Raw genomic sequence first — 16753 nt, 5'->3', positions numbered from 1 at the left:
GCTATCCCCACTATGGGCTCAGAAACCACCCCTCCCTCCAAGCCCTCCGCAATTCCATCCCACATGTTGAACGGTGGCTCCCCTTTGCAATCGTCTTCGGGCCCTAGCACAGGGACTACCGCACGCGATGTCCGTGAACGTGAGAGTCTCAATTCTTCCATTCGCTCGTCCTTTGCGCCTCGAGTGCCTGCGGGGCTAGGATTTGATGTCGAGGCCGCTGCTACACCCAGTGACGATGCGACGGTTCGGGAGGCAGCAGAAGCTCCTACTGCTTTGGCTACCCGGTATGTTGCTGGTGGAATTTTCAACCTGATATAAATATTTGATTTCATTCTTCTAACACCTTACTCATATAGCGGAAGACCGACTTTGAATGGCCCTCCCCGCGATCCCCGGGACGAGGGCGGTCCGTTGACCCCGCCGGCGACTGTATCCCGCCCCGCCAGTCCTTATACACTGAACCCCCCAATCGATTTTGATGGACTGAGCTGGCCTTGTAAGTGCTAATCTTTCTTCATTGGAGATTCGGCTCCTCTGGTCCTTTCTCTATCTTTTCATCAATACCAAACGTTTTCCAGAGCAAAAAAATGGGCAATCTTACTAAATATATTCTGCGCCCCACAGGCCCTGGAACTCGGCAGCGGTTAGATTCCACCCCCGAAGAAAACGAAGAACGATTGAAGAAGCTTTCAGGTGCCGTCAGAACAATTTTAGAATGTGTTGGAGAAGACCCTGAGCGCGAGGGCCTCCGTGAGACCCCCGAGAGGTACGCCAAGGCCATGCTCTACTTCACCAAGGGCTATGAAGAGAACGTTCGAGACCTGGTCAACGGTGCAGTCTTCCATGAAGACCACGATGAATTGGTCATTGTCAAGGACATTGATGTGTTCTCTCTGTGTGAGCACCATATGGTCCCTTTTACTGGAAAGGTATGAGAACCTGCATATATCCGTGGCGAATAACAATCACTGACGATGTGGGGCAGATGCATATCGGTTACATCCCGGATCGTCGTGTCCTGGGACTTTCAAAACTGGCCCGTCTGGCTGAGATGTTCTCTCGCAGACTTCAGGTTCAAGAGAGACTGACCAAGCAGGTCGCCTTGGCAATTTCGGAGGTGCTGAAGCCTCGGGGTGTTGGCGTTGTGATGGAGTCTTCCCACCTCTGTATGGTCATGCGTGGCGTGCAGAAGGTTAGCAGCACTACCACAACAAGTTGCATGCTGGGATGCATGCGCTCAAGTGCTAAAACCCGCGAAGAGTTTTTGACACTGCTTAACCGACGCTAATTTGCGTCTCTTCACTCTTTAATATGTGCCATCTCCTTCCGGTTTCATTTGAGTTAAGATATTTTGTTTTGATTTTGGAGTTTGGGGCGTAACCTTTCAACAGGTTTACATAATGCCGGTTTTCTATTTTTCACCTTCTTTACTATTGAGACTCTAGCGGGGATATGGGTCTTTTCTGTTTATTTCCTGTCTTCCTCGATTTTCGACTCGATTTTTTGCATATACCTTCGGCAGACTCATTGGGCTACACAGTTTCCAACTGCTTTTCAACACCTTGCACTTGCATACTCACTGGAAAATACCGTGAATGGGACCCTTGATCTCTTTTATTCATGGCTTTTTGTTTCCATATCCCAAAGATAACAACGATCTTTCGACTCCATGATGTTTCAACATGCACCACCTTCCATGCGACTCTTTCTTATTTTTTAACTCTTTCCCCCTCCCTTTCTCTGCGTGTGTCCTGGGTTTCTCTACTGAAAACCCAACTCCTCTTGGCAGTGCCAGCGAGGCTGTTTCAACACTTGAAGTCTTCATCTTGTACTCAAAATTAACCCAAAACCTTGATAAGAGGCTATTTAGCCAGATTACTTGTATATGTACCGTGTTCTATACATTGGAATGCCATGAATACCTAGGTACTCAACTCATTGTTTCTTTTGACAACACTGTATAGCTTATTTCATATCAGTAGTAGAAAGGATACCTCTACCTATTGGAAAGGCACTGTCATGTATATCCAATGCTAAATTCTGACTCGTAAGCATGATGATGAATATAGATAGTATCATTGTGACTTACATGATTGGAGCCTTACCAAGGGGGGGGGCTGGGATCGAGGTCCATGTACTACGTTCAGTTCTCTCTACATAAACGGATTCAGGGCCGCGAGGCTCAGTAAATCTATAGTAAGGGGTGCTTGAGATCTCAACTGGCAGCTGTAATTACTCATTTAGATTATCCTTTGATTCCTTGTGGTGATTCAAAATCTGGCTTGCTACCATGGCAATGTCAGGGCTGCTTAGATATGAATCAGCACACACACCTGCCTAGGTGACTCTTCTGGAAGCAACGTTATATTAGGCTCCCCTAGCAACAACCATAGTTTTCCGAATGGGACTTACATGTAGCCCAGGAGGCTGGTAGTGGTTACCTAAAAAGTGGACTCTATGACCTAAAAATTGACTCTATAGAGAGTGAATGTTAGCAACCCTATGTAATCAACTACCTTCACACATAACCTTGAGTGAATGCTCCCAAGCTGATCCGTTCATTAACTTCATTAACTTCTGCTGATCTCTCTTCTTCCTTATTCGATCCAACATCTCTCTGTTTACGTTCCCAACTTCCAAGGCCCTGCATTTTCACGACTGGGTGCTTGATCAGGTTCACTTTCTCATTTTGCTCTTACATTTCACGATGGCCACACCCAAGCCAACACAAGGACTTGCCAGTCAGTCAATATCTCAGAGCCATAATAGAATCGTGGCCCACAACGCGCAGGAAGCAATACGAAGACTTAGGGTTCAATATCCTCATCAACATCATAATCCCATCGAAAACTTACAGTTTCCAAGTCTGGGCGCTACATATACTCGGTCGCATATAAATACTGCCCAGCGTGCTTGCCCTCAGAATCAGTTTCCTTGTATTCAGCCTACCACCGTCAACGATTTTGATCGGATGTTCCATACAATTCAAGATCAAGACCTCGAGCTTGAAACTGTAGGACTGGGTCACCTGGTATCGGCCTTATCTACCGACAACACTGGACCATTATTTGTCGACCCTCATGCTGGCCTCCAAGCATACCTTATCCGACAGCAGCTCATAGCAGGGGTCTCTCCAGAAGATGTGGTCCCCATCGAGTCGTTTCCTACACCAACCCACCTGAACCGACGATCCTCTGTTCCCACCTCCGTCAACGTAAACCCGTCAGATCCCGAAGCGGGGATGACGGTTCCAAGAATTCCCAGTCCACAGTTCGATGGCTACCTCGAGCCACTCGGATGGTATCCGGCAATGGTGGATAGTACATATGACTCTTTCTTGGAACCAGATGCGCCAACAGTGCTCCGACAGGAAGAGGTCAATGAAGTAGTCGAAGAGGTACTTCAAGAGCTATTCCCAGATTACATACCTGAGGTCGATTGCGATTTTATCGACGCAATGCTTCTTGATTTGCGAGGCGAAGGAAGCGAAGGAGGCGAAGGGGCTTCTCGGGAACCCTCCTTCTAGTTTGCTGAGAATCGAGATGTACGCATGGTTGAAACAAAAGCCATACACGGGGATAGTTCAATTCGCTTATTGTTACTCTCAGAATGGATGTGCGAATGTACTTAGCCAAATGACTGGGCCTAACTGGTTATACTCAAGAGTCACAAATAAATCAAACACCGAGCAAGGATGTCCCATAGTAAATGTCAGTAGATCAAGTAGACCAAGTAGATCCCCAGAAGCTCCACTTCTTCTTGATCAGATTAACCGTGCGCCAATCACACGTGATAGATCACGTGAAGACTGCGGAAGTTCCAGGCGGCCGCAACCTCAACCTGACGTGACATCAACAACAACTCTGCCATGTCCCACTTGCCCCATCGGCTTGCCGTCCCCATATTCTTGGACATATCAACAATAATCCCTGCTCCTGGATGGATGGACAATCAAGTTAACCCTTAACCCCCACCCCGCCTTGTTAGTGCATCTCGGCCATCAAAACACCATGCCACTTCCTGCCGCACGGTCCAGGGTCAGTCAGCAGGAGCAAGTGTGGAACGCAACCCAAAGCGCAACCTGAAGACGTCCTCAAATTTAAGCTACACAAATGGCCTTAGGCTAAGAACCGAGTTATATTTTTTCTTTTATGCTGCTTTTTTTTGTTGTTCATTGTTCGAAATACCGCGAGTGATAGAATGGGATTGAATACTGGAGGTTCTAAACCTTCGTCTTTCACGTCTCTTGGACGTATCCAATATTTACCGTGCGAGGACATATGCACTTTGCTGACTGGAAAATTTGGTGCACTGCCCGGAGCGGTTTACTTGTTGCAACATTCACCTTTCTCCACATGAGAGATCTACTGCTGATCATCTGAAAGTCGACGATGGGAAACATAGCTGGCATTCGCAAGTTTATTCAAGACAATTTTGGAGGGTGGTTAAGAGCGATTTCTCAGGGAATTTTGGGAACAGCCCTTCCTTGTTCAGATATACCGGGCCTCACTTAGCCGGATGGGATCCTTTTCTTTTCAGATAGACTTCCCCTTGTCTTTCTGCTGTAAATCATGACCAGAACTGTTTTGCAGTGAATGGTCTATTTTCTCTTCTGATCTCGCCTGCAACTACCGACATGAAGCCCCCGTGGCTTCTCAGTCAATCGTTTTCGGATATGCTCTCCCATGAAGCATGGCGATCGTCTGAGAGACGAAGCACCCAACCTCATACTGCAGGACTATATCCATTGCCTTGATTGGAAACTACCATCTCATTATGATCACAGACTGAGAGACAGGGCCCAGGGTCGACAAACTGCGTCGGCTTTGAGGTTTTCCTATACCCAGCAATTATGGTGTCACAGCCTGCCGTGCTATCAGCTTGGCTTTATGCAGAACGTAGATAGAGTGATCCACTAAGTCTTTCTTTTGTCAAGTGCGATCCTGCCTTACAAGGGAAGATGGGTGGTGTTGAACAAGTGAAAAGGCAAACCAGGCCAAGAAACTCAAACAGCTTCAAGAGCTAACTTGCAGGTCGATCCTATTCTCTCATTCAGAAGCCCCCGTTGGGGCTGTATTTCTCCAGAAAAGAAGGGATATGCGAGAGAAAGTACTTTTATCGTGCAAGCGACAGTGGAAGATGAGTGAAGGCGGCTCATTCCAAAAAAAAAAATTAAAGGAAACACCGGTGGATGGGAGTTGTTTGGCCCTCGACTAACGCCATGGCCTCATACTTTATTGCTCCGAAGCCAGTTGTAGAGCCGCACAGGCCAGTCCCACCACGCCAGCTAATCTTCCGCCTCTCACAGCCATTCCAAGCGGCCAACAGCTAGATTAGTAAATTGCTTTCAGCATTTCTTTGACATTGAAATGTTTCTGCCATCTTATTGATGCCATTTCATGCTTGTTGAACGAGTTGAGATCCCTGTCCCTTTGCTCATCAACCTCGCAGTGATCGGAAAAACCACTACTCCGGGACGACTCCTCTCCAAAACCCAAAGAACTTCCGCCTCAACGGACGCGATCACAATCAAACGGCTCCACTCTCTGCGATTCACAGGAATTTTTGGGCGTGTCGACTCTGTCCTCCCACCCTATTCGCCTGGCTACATCTATTTGCAGAAGCCAACGCCAGATGCTGCTGGCCACGTTTTCATGGCTGGATCCCGTAGGAGTCCGGTGTTGAGAGACCAGTGGAGTGGTGACCCCGATCGCGAACCCCGTCCCCGAGACAATAATAGAGGTCGAGTCTCTCACAGAGATAGAGGAAGATATCGCAACCGTGATCGGGGGCGAGGATCACGTCCCAACGGCCGTCGTTTTGATTATCCCCCTCGATCGCCACCGATATCTGGACGCGTATCCCGCTTCGGTCCTGATTCATCCATCGCACCAAACGACCCTGCCATCGATCGATCACCCCCGCGAGGCTCTCCTGGTCCATCTCCAGGATTCTATAACAATCGACGCTCAGACCAGAATCGCCCTCCATCATCAGGCGACTGGAACTCCCATCCATCCGGACCTTTGGAAAGAGACGGCCCTGGGTTTCGGCGAGACGACTCGCCAGGTGGACCTCCATCTAAACGCAAAAGAACACGCAGCCCTTCACCTCGGGGCCCTCGCGGCCAATTCCCCCCACGTCAACCCTCGTTTGCAAAACACGGAGACCGACGCGACCGTAGTCCCGGCTACAAGAACCGAGGAGGTAGGTTCCCGGGCCGTGGGGGTCCTAGGCGAAGATCCCCTCGTCGTGGCCGGGACCGCCGTGGAAGGGACCGTGGTCGCCCTGATTTTCAAAGACCTGGCCGCTCTAGGTCACCCGCGCGGGGACGAGGAAACCCTACATCACCAGATCGACGCTCTCGAACACCCAGTGCCGGGGGCTATAGTGACCGAGATTCACGCTACAGGTCCCGCTCAGTATCTAGACATTCTGGGCGGTCTGCAGCATCGAGAATATCTTCTTTCTCTTCTCGTATACGGGGAGATGAGGGCATAAACTTGAACCGACCAGCTCAGTATGTGGCTGATGATTCTGCTCTGGCTCCCTCACCACGTCCAATACCGAGCTTTGATGACAGCCAAGTCGGCCGATTGGGCGATGAGCCTGATATTGCGCGCGACGCATTCTCGATACATGGGTCTCGGCAACCAGATATACGAAATAAGCAGCGTAGACCCTCACGGTCACATATCGATATCCACCCATATTCAAAATCACCACATTTCACGCCAGCAAGTTCCCACCGTGGATCTCCACCCACGTCTCCCCGTTCTGGAGGACGAGGGGGTTGGAACGGCCAACCCGCATATTCAGGCCCTGGGTAAATCAATGATTTTTTCCTTCATGCATCATATATAAACATGTGCTAATTTTGCGTTTCTGGAAATAGCCAATCTTCACCTCATCGAAATGATGATTATTATCATTCGCAGAATATCCCTACTGGGCCATATAGCCAAATGCATCAAGGATTTGATGGACCCTCAAACCACCATGCGCAGACGCCCCACGGCGCTGCGCCTTATCGTGGTGGCCTTTCTGGCTACCGAGGCAACCACCCACCTCAAGGTCCAAGCCACCGATATTCTGGGCCTGGCTCTCAACAGTACAGTAATGGACCGATGCACCGCGGCGGAAGGGGCCACTTCAATAACTCTCAATGGACTTCTCGCGGTCGAGGTGGGCATCAAAGCCCGCGACCTTTGCATTCTCAAGGATCCCGGACTCCACCTAGTCGTCAGCAATCTGTTAATGATCCTCAGTCTCCTGAAGCTTTTGAGAATTTGGTCAATCACCAGTCTTCAAACAACAGAGGTAGCGAACGAGATGATGTACGCGGAGCGGCGGCCTTCGAGGGCTCCGATGGTCAAAATGATTCCCACGATATGCCTCCGCCAGCACATGAAGATGAACCAGCGACCCCTGCAGACAAAGGTGGCAAGTTCAGTTTTGCACTCAAGGCAAAGACAACACCGGCCTCTGCGCCTAAACCAAAGCCAGATCTGGCTCAGCGAATGCAAATCCGAGAACCCACACCGCGAGCCCATCCACCTGATGCACCATCGCCTCGAAACCGCTTAACCAATGGCCCATTGCCCAAATTCAAGCCTGAACCGCGATTCGATCGCCGTGACCGGGGTCGCGATCGCAGAAACGCCCGAAATCCTCGAGATTTCCATGATTCACGGGATCGGCGAGATGACCGGCGTTTTGACCAGCGTCGCGATGGACGAAGAGGCGGTCGACAGCCTGACTCCAGGCAAGATCGCCGTAGGGAATTCTCTCCTCCGCCACAACGAGAATCACCTAGACAACCGCCCAAGCAAAAGAAGATTCTTACGCGTTTTAAGCCTCGGCCCACTCTACCAGAACAATATGCATCGGTCGACTCGGTTTACTATCGAAAGCCGGGCAATGAATCTGTGATCGGTGCAGGGACTTACGGGAAAGTCTTCAAGGGCATTCACGTCTTCACTAAACGTGAGGTTGCATTGAAGAAGATCCGAATGGAAGGCGAGAAAGATGGTTTCCCCGTTACTGCTGTACGAGAGATTAAGCTTCTACAGCATCTTCGGAGTCACAATGTTGTGAGCCTTCTGGAGGTCATGGTTGAACGAAATGAGTGTTTTATGGTTTTCGAGTATCTTTCGCATGACTTGACTGGCCTCATTAATCACCCTGGCTTTTCTCTCACTCTTGCCCATAAGAAAGACTTGGCCAAGCAAATGTTTGAAGGCTTAAACTTCCTTCATCACCGAGGTGTTCTGCATCGAGATATCAAGGCTGCTAACATCCTCATCAGCAACCAAGGGTTGTTGAAATTTGCTGATTTTGGACTGGCATGCTTCTTCTCGAAGACTCGTCAGCTTGACTATACCAATCGTGTAATTACAATCTGGTACCGACCACCAGAGCTTCTTTTGGGTGAGACGCGGTACGGTCCGGCTGTGGATGTCTGGAGCGCTGCCTGTGTTTGCATGGAAATGTTCACCAAGAAAGCAGTCTTCCCTGGAGATGGTGGTGAAATTAGCCAACTGGAGAAGCTTTACGAGTCTCTGGGCACTCCAACTCGGGCCGAATGGGCGGATTTTGTGGAAATGCCATGGTTCCAACTGATGCGCCCACATGAACGCAAGAAGCGAATATTTGAAGATACGTATCGCGATACATTGACACCGGCTGCGCTGGATATGATCTCCTCGGTGTTCCAGTACGATCCTACCAAGCGACCCAGCGCCGAACAAGTTTTACAACATCCCTATTTCCTGTCTGAAGAACCGACTCCAACGCAGGCTACTGAGTAAGATCCAATTTCACCGTTTTTTTTTTATCCATTTGCTAACATTTCCCTTTACAGATTAGAGTTCGTCCAAGGAGATTGGCATGAGTTCGAATCTAAAGCGCTCCGGAAAGAGGCTCGCCGGGTCGAGGCGCAGAACCAAAAAGACCGGGACAAGCGCAAGGCGGAGAATCCGAGCGATCGTGATTCGAAGCGAGCACGGCCTGTATAGGCTGCGTCTGTAAGCTGCGTATTAGTCGACAGAGACTGTTTTGCTTTTCTTGTGTGCGGCATCGGGCGCAGATGGCATGGGATGACTCGCATTTACATTGGAAATTCATTATTCGGGGAAATACTATCTAGGGCTTGTTTTTGTCATTTAATGCCCCCTTATTCATAAAGAAATTTATTATTCTCAGACCATTTTCATAAATTACTTGAGAGGATCCGTATAGGAGTCATGCTTCGTCGCACCTACATAACCTCTCCTCTACATTATGCAGGAACATTTAAATGGGACTGACATCATTTGATCAAACTACGACTTCGCGCTAGTCTCGAATCAGTGAAATAGACTAACAAAAATCGGGCAGTGGAGAACAACAAGTGTTTTAGATCTCATCAGACTTTGCCAATTGACCGCACGCTCGACCAGCCCCCTGGACGAATCCGGTAGAATAGGGGGGCGGTTGAGGCCTAGGATTACCAGAGAGCTCAAAGGATTTTCTTCATATGGAGATCGAGATGGGAATGGGATAGAGAGATATTGGAAATATTGATAGATATGAATTGCTATATCAAACGTACCCTATATACTAGATGGAAGAAATGGAATGTCTCGTCAATCAGGTCATCAACGGGTCCTGGGTAGCTTCGAAAAGCCCTCGTGATGATGGTTTTAGATGCGACATTTTAGTCTCGACACACACATCGGAAATGACCGGTCAGTAGGAGGATGAAGAATCCGGGCATTGATTTGAGTTGGTGGTCTGTTAGGTTAAAGAAAGAAAGGAAAGAAAGAGGGCGGAAAAAAATCTCGAATTTAAATCTTTCACGCGTCGGGAAAATAGACGGTGCGGCAGCCGAGCCTTGTTCTGATTGGGTGGAGCTTTCTCTTTCGTCAAGTCTCCAATGCCATTTCCATCTCTTCTCGAGTCCCATATCCAATCCCTCTTACCCCTCTACGAACCTACGAATTTCCTCCCATCCACTTCCCCCATAACATCCCGATTCTCCTCGCCTTCAATCTCTTCTTGCGCTCTACAGATACCCTTCTTTCTCTCGTCTCCACTTATCCGTCACCCGCCACCTACCGTCCGCATCCTCCGCCGCCATCTACCCACTTTTCTTTTTTCCTCTTCGCCAAATTTAGCAAGCCCCAGACTTGTCGACATCGCTGTGGAATACCCGACGAAAGTGTCTCAGTAGTGCCCTGTTGTCTTTTTGAGCCGCTTTTCTCTCCCGGATGACCGTTGGTGTCTCGGGCAGCTACACCCGCCGTTATGGATAATGCCAATCTGTGGACTCGCCGAGCAAAGTACGTTGGAAACTACATCCATAAACTTCTACTAATGGGGAGTGAATTTCCAAAACTAACTCTTTGTTTCTTATTTGTACAGCTCTTCTAAACTGTCTTTGTCCATGTCCGGAACAGACGGCAAGGACGGTGCCCGCGTTGACCTGCCCCGCTCATCCAAACGATTTGGTCCTGACAGCTCCCACGGCCGCTCCAATCCATTTAACGCAATGTCCCCAATGTCTACCGGTGTTTCGTCCCCCTCAACAAATGCCTCATCGGCTTTCGGCCTCGGCTCGGGGGCATTCGCCTCATTCGGTGCTCCCAAGACACCTGGCGGTTCTTCAGAAATGTTGAAAACTCCGGGTGAGAAGCGCGAATTCCTTGGTGATCATGAGGATTTCTCTGGCGTCAAAGGACTGGTGCAGGATTCAGTTTCTGGCCCCGGGGATCATCCGCTAAAGTCAACGTGGATTGTCTGGTACCGTCCGCCCACACCAAAGTACTCCGACTATGAAAAGTCGACAGTGCCTCTTGCCTCGATGTTCTCAGTAGAGAGCTTCTGGGCTGTTTATTCGCATCTAAAGCGCCCTTCGTTACTGCCTACTGTTTCAGATTACCATATTTTCAAAAAGGGTATTCGACCTGTTTGGGAGGACGAGGCCAATAAGCGTGGTGGAAAATGGATTGTGCGGCTGAAGAAGGGTGTTGCTGATCGGTACTGGGAAGATCTATTGCTGGCGATGGTGGGTGACCAGTTTGCAGAGGCTGGAGATGAGGTCTGCGGTGCTGTACTGAGCGTGCGGGGTGGCGAGGACGTGTTGAGTGTATGGACACGGATTGACGGTGGCCGGAACATCAAGATCAGGTACGTGTTACTTTTTTCCCTTGCGACCTGAACATTTTTGAACGTCAAGATACGGCGATTCTTGTGTATGGACGTTCATTGGACTAATATATTTTCGCAGAGAAACTATTAAGCGTCTGCTCGCCTTCCCAGCCGACACCAACATTGTCTGGAAGAGTCACGATGACAGCATCGCTCAACGCTCTGCCATTGATCAAGCTCGTCAAGAGAAAGCAGCTTCTAACCCTGGAGCTCACCTAAGCAATGAGCGCCGGCGCACCGGCCATGAAGACTCGGAGAAAGTCAAGGGCTCCGCAGCCTTATAAATGTCTTTCCCATAATCGTGGCCATGAACCTGTACACTACAGTCGACAAAAAAATCATCAAAAAACTCTCTTATGCACTAACTCATTGGGACGCGTTTGGGTCTGGGGGACGGCGGGGCATCAAGGCGAACTAAGCGGTTTGTTTGAATTTTTTATGTCTTTGAGTAAAGCTCAATTATGCCTTTTTTTCCGTGTTTCTTCACTTCATGTCTTCCTCTATGTTTCTCTTTTATTCTTATTTTTTTTTCTCTTTCTGCTTTTGATCATGCGTGATGTGCTATTCTCCTTTATCCCTGATGTGAAAAGTGCAGCTGTAATCTGCAGATGGCGTGGCCGGGAGGTTTTTAAGCCCTTTGAAATACCTTTAGGTATTATGTTCACTAGTCTTTCTGGGTGGCTACAATTCAAATATTGCAAAGTATTTTCAGCGGGGTTCAGCCTTGTTATGGATACGTTTTCCCCTCATTAATATTCTATTCTATTCCATGATCTCATGCATGCTATAGTTACCTGTAGTTCTGTTTCTGCCTGACAAATAAGACTTCAAGCCTTGACCGCCCGCGATAGGCGATAACCAACGACCATCGTGATTGTACAAAGATGCGGAAAAAAAAAAATAGTAAAAGGCATATTCCAAGGAAGCAGGAACAAATTAGAACACCATATGCAAATGATGATGGGGCCGCAATTGGTCCTGTCTTAAGGAACTCACCGAATGTCCTTCTTTACAAGTATATCCGATATCATTGCCAGTTTGTCACCGCGTCGACAACGGCACGACGGTCGCCAACAGCAGCAGCTCCATCAATCCTCTCACCACCACCGAAGCCCCTCGATCTCCGCACACCTTTCTCCCTCCCCGACCTCTACTACACATAATCGCCGTACAACGCGCAACAGGCTTCAGCTTTCGCGCGGTGAAGACATCCGCTCCGACCGCGATCGCCCCCGCCATATTCGCTTCTTTCCGGTCCCAGAGTCGGATTGCGAGACCACTGCTGCTGAATCGCAGGTGCGTATAGCTCTCTCAAGCTCTGTGATGCTTCCCCCTGGCTATATCTTCTGGTCTTTGGTCACCAGGAGTTATACCCCGCATATTTTCCTTTATCTCCTTCATTTACTCATTGAAGACGCTGTGACGGCGTAACGTGTTGGTTGACTTGGTCTTGTTTTGTCGCATTCATTGGCTTTTTTCAAAGAAGTTTGCTCAGCAGAAACTGACTTTGACTCCAGACTGCTCAAAGTTATGCCAACACTGATCCTCTTGCACACATTGGAATCGCAACCACTCGTGGACAGTTGCGGTCTCCATCTCCTCCGTCTGTCATAGACTTAGACTCTCCCACCCAGTGAATATGACCTAACCGACCCATATTCCCCGACAATATACTAATATCTTATATCGCGTCTAGCTGGGGTGAGTTCCCGCAGATGTTAACCCGGGGCCAGAACCAGAAAGATGCCCAAGACGAGGCTCGCCTATTGGGGGCGAAGTACAAGTATGTTCATTTGAGCAGAGAATGCTATCCCAACGGTATAGCTACAGGACAATATACTGATCTTTGGAATCTGTATTGATATAGGGATACCCATGCTGTGAAGATCAAACCTGGAAGCTCTCTTCAGAACAAGAAAAAGCCTCCTGGGGTAAGTGCAGCCAATCTGCAGTGAGCGAGGTTGATCTCCCATTCTGATATGTCTGTTATGTTAGTCAAATTCTGCGTTCAGACCGACAGATAGAATCTCTCGCAATTCACGAGAGAGTGGGCCTGTTCGCGCGCAAGGGAAGCAAGCTCATTCTTCTTCTCTGTTGAAGAATAATCAACCCCGATTAGGGCCGCCTATTGAATTTGCAGACTCAAATCGACCAAGTAAACGACAGCGCCACAATGATATTAGTGATGGCTTCGATTTGACGAGTGGAGAAGGGAATGATTCCTTTGCTCGAACACCCAATCCGCTTTACCCGCAGGCGAGTCCAGCTAAGAGACATTCACGCCACTCGCCAAGCTCAAGCCAGCTTTCTCATAGAGTCAAGAATAACTCGCAGGTTCGTCGACATGATGAATATCGCCAGGTAGAAGAAAGCGTTCATCTCAGCCCTGTCAATCGCAGACAACAACAACGCCGGCCAGCTTTATCGTCCTCCCCCGAAGAAGCATTTACTTCCAAAGCTACTGAACAGCGGCGTTCCAAAGCACATGAGAAGAAACCTCGCGAAGCTGTACTTGGGGCAATTGAAGTACCTGTCTTCAGTGGGAAACCGTCAGAAAATCGCAACAAGCAGACTAAATCCGCCCACTCATCCTCACATGAAGTGAACGGGTTCCAGCGATTCCATGAGGCGAGAGAGAGTTCCGACGAAATTCAAGGCGAAGTTACAACTCTACCCGTTCCAAGGGATTTGAGCGAACGGCATCCTCAGGGATCTTCGAAGGTAGAAGATCAGCTTATATCTCCTACCCGGAAACGTTCACCAGCTGATATTCCGACAACTGATTTCTCGAGGTTCAAGAAAAAGAAAAGGAAACCTCAAGACTTATCCACGTTGTTGCCGTTGGAAATCACATATCTTCTATTCGGTTCCATACAGAGGAGCTATACTGAGGGCGAAAGCGCCTTTATTTATCTTGATGAAGACAAAATTCACATCGGATCGGATATTGTAGGAAAAGAGGGGAAAGTCGCTGATATTCTCCTCCGAAATGTTTACGGAGTCGGTTACGGGAAAGAGTCAAGCCGAAAGATAACATTACAAGTGAGAGGGGCTTCGGCTTCGACTATCACCGTGGATATTGAGTTCTCGACACCAGGAGACATGACCCAACTCGTGCGGGTCCTAAACTCGATGGGGCAGGTCAACATACAACCCAAGTCATCGTATGTTCTCTTTACAGAATTCTTCATTGTCAAGCTTACAAACTAACTGAATAACAAGGGATCATATGGACAAAGTTTTCAAACGTCGTGAGAGAGAATCTGCTCAGTATAACAATACAAAGAAAAGACCTCTAGAGGTGGAACTGGAGGTCTCTCCGTCGGCTTCAGCAATTCATACTCACGCCGGTCCACGTACGAAGCTTTCCTCTTCTCTACAAGATTCTCCTAGCAAGTCTAGGAACATGAAACTGAAAGAAAGCGAGTTTCCTCCTACTGGAGGAGGGGAAATCGTTACTCAATCGCGAGAAGTGGACCATGCGCAATCGGATGCTGCTGTCGATATACCTGTCAGAAAGTTGAGAGATCCGCCGGGGCGAGCAACACGATCCACGAGGCGGACAAATGGACTTGTGTCAGATGGCAAGGGCTTATCTCCCGAACCTTTACGAAGGTCTCCTCCTGAAGACGATGTCAACCGGAAGAAATGGAAGAAGCCATTAGTATATCCTCCTTCTGGGAAGAAGCGCGCCGAAGTTAGCGTTGAGGATCGAGATCGCTTGCGTGAAAACGAGTTCCTAAACGACAACCTGATTGCTTTCTATTTGCGCTTCTTGCAGGAGAATATTGAGCGTACAAACAAGAGTATTGCGGAACGTGTCTATTTTTTCAACTCTTATTTTTATGCTACGCTGAAGAGCACGAAGAAGGGCAGTACTGGTATCAACTACAGTGGAGTTGAAAAGTGGACTCGTAACATCAACTTGTTTGAGTACGACTATATTGTTGTTCCGATCAATGAGGATGCGCATTGGTACGTTGCTATTATTTGCAATTTGCCCAGCCTAGGCGTCCCTGCGTGTCCTGTGGGATCGGGCCCTAAAGATGACAAGCACCGTCTTGGGAAATCTGATGGAGTGCTTGAGATTCTCGAATCGCCGAGGGAATCTCCACAGCCTGCGTCAGAGCTCACTACGGCGGCAAGTGTTCTTGAAAAGTTCAGAAATATAACCGGCAAGCACACAGGAGAACAAGAAATTCGAAAATCAGAATCACCTACATCAAAGGATGCACGGCAATCTTTTGCTTCCATATCAATCACGGAAGGCCAAGAGACGTCAGGTAAACCAGAACCCCGAGAGCATAAAAGCACTCAAGTGGAAAGAGTTGAAGGGAATGGCTCAGGTTACGATGGTGGATGGCCTGACATCGAAGAAAATCCTCAGTCGTCGCCGCCTTCGCAACTACATTATCCGCATGAGCATGAAGCAGACCCCAATGAGGCTTCAACAAAGTCTGCTGGAGCCAACCAGTCAACCAGCAAGACAAAGAAGAAGAAGAAGAAGCAACGAGGCCCGAAAATACACCCCAGTCAGCCAACAATCATTACTTTCGATTCTCTTGACCTTGCTCGTTCTTCTACAGTCGGGATTCTTCGTGAATACATAATCAAGGAGGCAGAGTCCAAACGCGGTGTCAAGATTAATAATAAGGATCTCAAGGGTAAGCGCGCTATGAATATTCCATTGCAGCCGAATTGGTCAGACTGCGGATTATATCTACTAGCGTATGTGGAGAAGTTTGTACAAGACCCTGAGACCTTTGTTACGAAATTGTTGCAGCGTGAGATGGATGCAAAGGACGACTGGCCTCCGCTTGGGTCTGGCCTTCTTAGACACCGACTTCGCAAGTTTTTGGACGACCTATATGATGAACAAACAGAGTCTAATAGGGACAAGCCTTCCATGGCCAATCAACAGCCTGTGTCATTCTTGTTGGGACCCCCTCTTCCAATCTGGGAAGACCGCGATGGCGACCGCGATACAGAGCCCCGTACAAAGGAAGATAATGAGAAATCCCAACCGACAGATTCTTCTAAAGATGGGGGCACGGAAGAGACACATCCCGACTCTATGGAAGAGTTGAATAATCCGGACGTTGCTGATGAAGACGAAACTGTGCTGGTTCCGGTGACACCCACAAAGAAACATTCTGCTAAAGTTCAAATACAAGTTGCAGCAACTCCCCCGGGGAGTGGAACGAAGAAGATCAGGGAGAGTCCTCGTGCAAAGCATAAGAATTGATACGTCAATTCCATGGAGTAAGAGGGTGTTTTTACGAATTGATTTGCTTTTCTGCGTTTCCATTCAGCCATGCATGCAGGTGTTCTATTTGAGCATCTTTCTTCCTTCAATCTCATTCGAAATCTTACTGTTCATATTTATCCATTCTTTTGGGCATTCTGCTTTTCCTTCTTGAAATGACCTGTCTCTTTCAAAGTTTTACTCTGATTCCCTTTCCCATTATTCTCAAGTATATTCCAACTTTCGGCGCAATTTAGATAGAGGCTGTTTATGAAACTATATTGTGCCTTTAGGGCTTATCGATATCTGAACGACAGT

At 48.4% G+C, this 16753-nt stretch overlaps 5 protein-coding genes across 5 annotated transcripts; all 5 read left to right on the top strand.

Moving 5' to 3' along the window:
* Positions 1-12: 12 nt before the first annotated feature.
* N7478_005703 (GTP cyclohydrolase I) lies at positions 13-1288 on the top strand (the record flags this gene model as incomplete). The annotated part of the gene is made up of 4 exons (XM_056921917.1): positions 13-284; positions 357-496; positions 625-929; positions 986-1288. 4 exons carry the CDS (start codon positions 13-15, stop codon positions 1286-1288), a joined length of 1020 nt encoding a protein of 339 aa, XP_056779954.1.
* A 1683-nt stretch (positions 1289-2971) lies between these two features.
* N7478_005702 (uncharacterized protein) lies at positions 2972-3526 on the top strand (the record flags this gene model as incomplete). The annotated part of the gene is made up of 1 exon (XM_056921916.1): positions 2972-3526. The coding sequence occupies one exon, from the start codon at positions 2972-2974 to the stop codon at positions 3524-3526; it is 555 nt and encodes a 184-aa protein (XP_056779953.1).
* A 1873-nt stretch (positions 3527-5399) lies between these two features.
* On the top strand, positions 5400-9017 carry N7478_005701 (putative protein kinase; the record flags this gene model as incomplete). The annotated part of the gene is made up of 3 exons (XM_056921915.1): positions 5400-6826; positions 6896-8806; positions 8864-9017. 3 exons carry the CDS (start codon positions 5400-5402, stop codon positions 9015-9017), a joined length of 3492 nt encoding a protein of 1163 aa, XP_056779952.1.
* Positions 9018-10287: 1270 nt separating this feature from the next.
* N7478_005700 (eukaryotic translation initiation factor 4E) lies at positions 10288-11474 on the top strand (the record flags this gene model as incomplete). The annotated part of the gene is made up of 3 exons (XM_056921914.1): positions 10288-10322; positions 10405-11169; positions 11270-11474. The coding sequence occupies 3 exons, from the start codon at positions 10288-10290 to the stop codon at positions 11472-11474; spliced, it is 1005 nt and encodes a 334-aa protein (XP_056779951.1).
* Positions 11475-12189: 715 nt separating this feature from the next.
* N7478_005699 (uncharacterized protein) lies at positions 12190-16435 on the top strand (the record flags this gene model as incomplete). Its single annotated transcript, XM_056921913.1, has 6 exons — positions 12190-12486; positions 12708-12823; positions 12887-12973; positions 13058-13121; positions 13186-14354; positions 14413-16435. 6 exons carry the CDS (start codon positions 12190-12192, stop codon positions 16433-16435), a joined length of 3756 nt encoding a protein of 1251 aa, XP_056779950.1.
* Between the last annotated feature and the right edge of the window lie 318 nt (positions 16436-16753).

Source organism: Penicillium angulare (genome assembly GCF_028827245.1).
Source record: "Penicillium angulare strain IBT 27051 chromosome Unknown utg000004l_segment0_segment0, whole genome shotgun sequence".
In the NCBI taxonomy this organism is placed as follows: Eukaryota; Fungi; Ascomycota; class Eurotiomycetes; order Eurotiales; family Aspergillaceae; genus Penicillium; species Penicillium angulare.
This window is presented reverse-complemented; position numbering and strand designations above follow the sequence as displayed.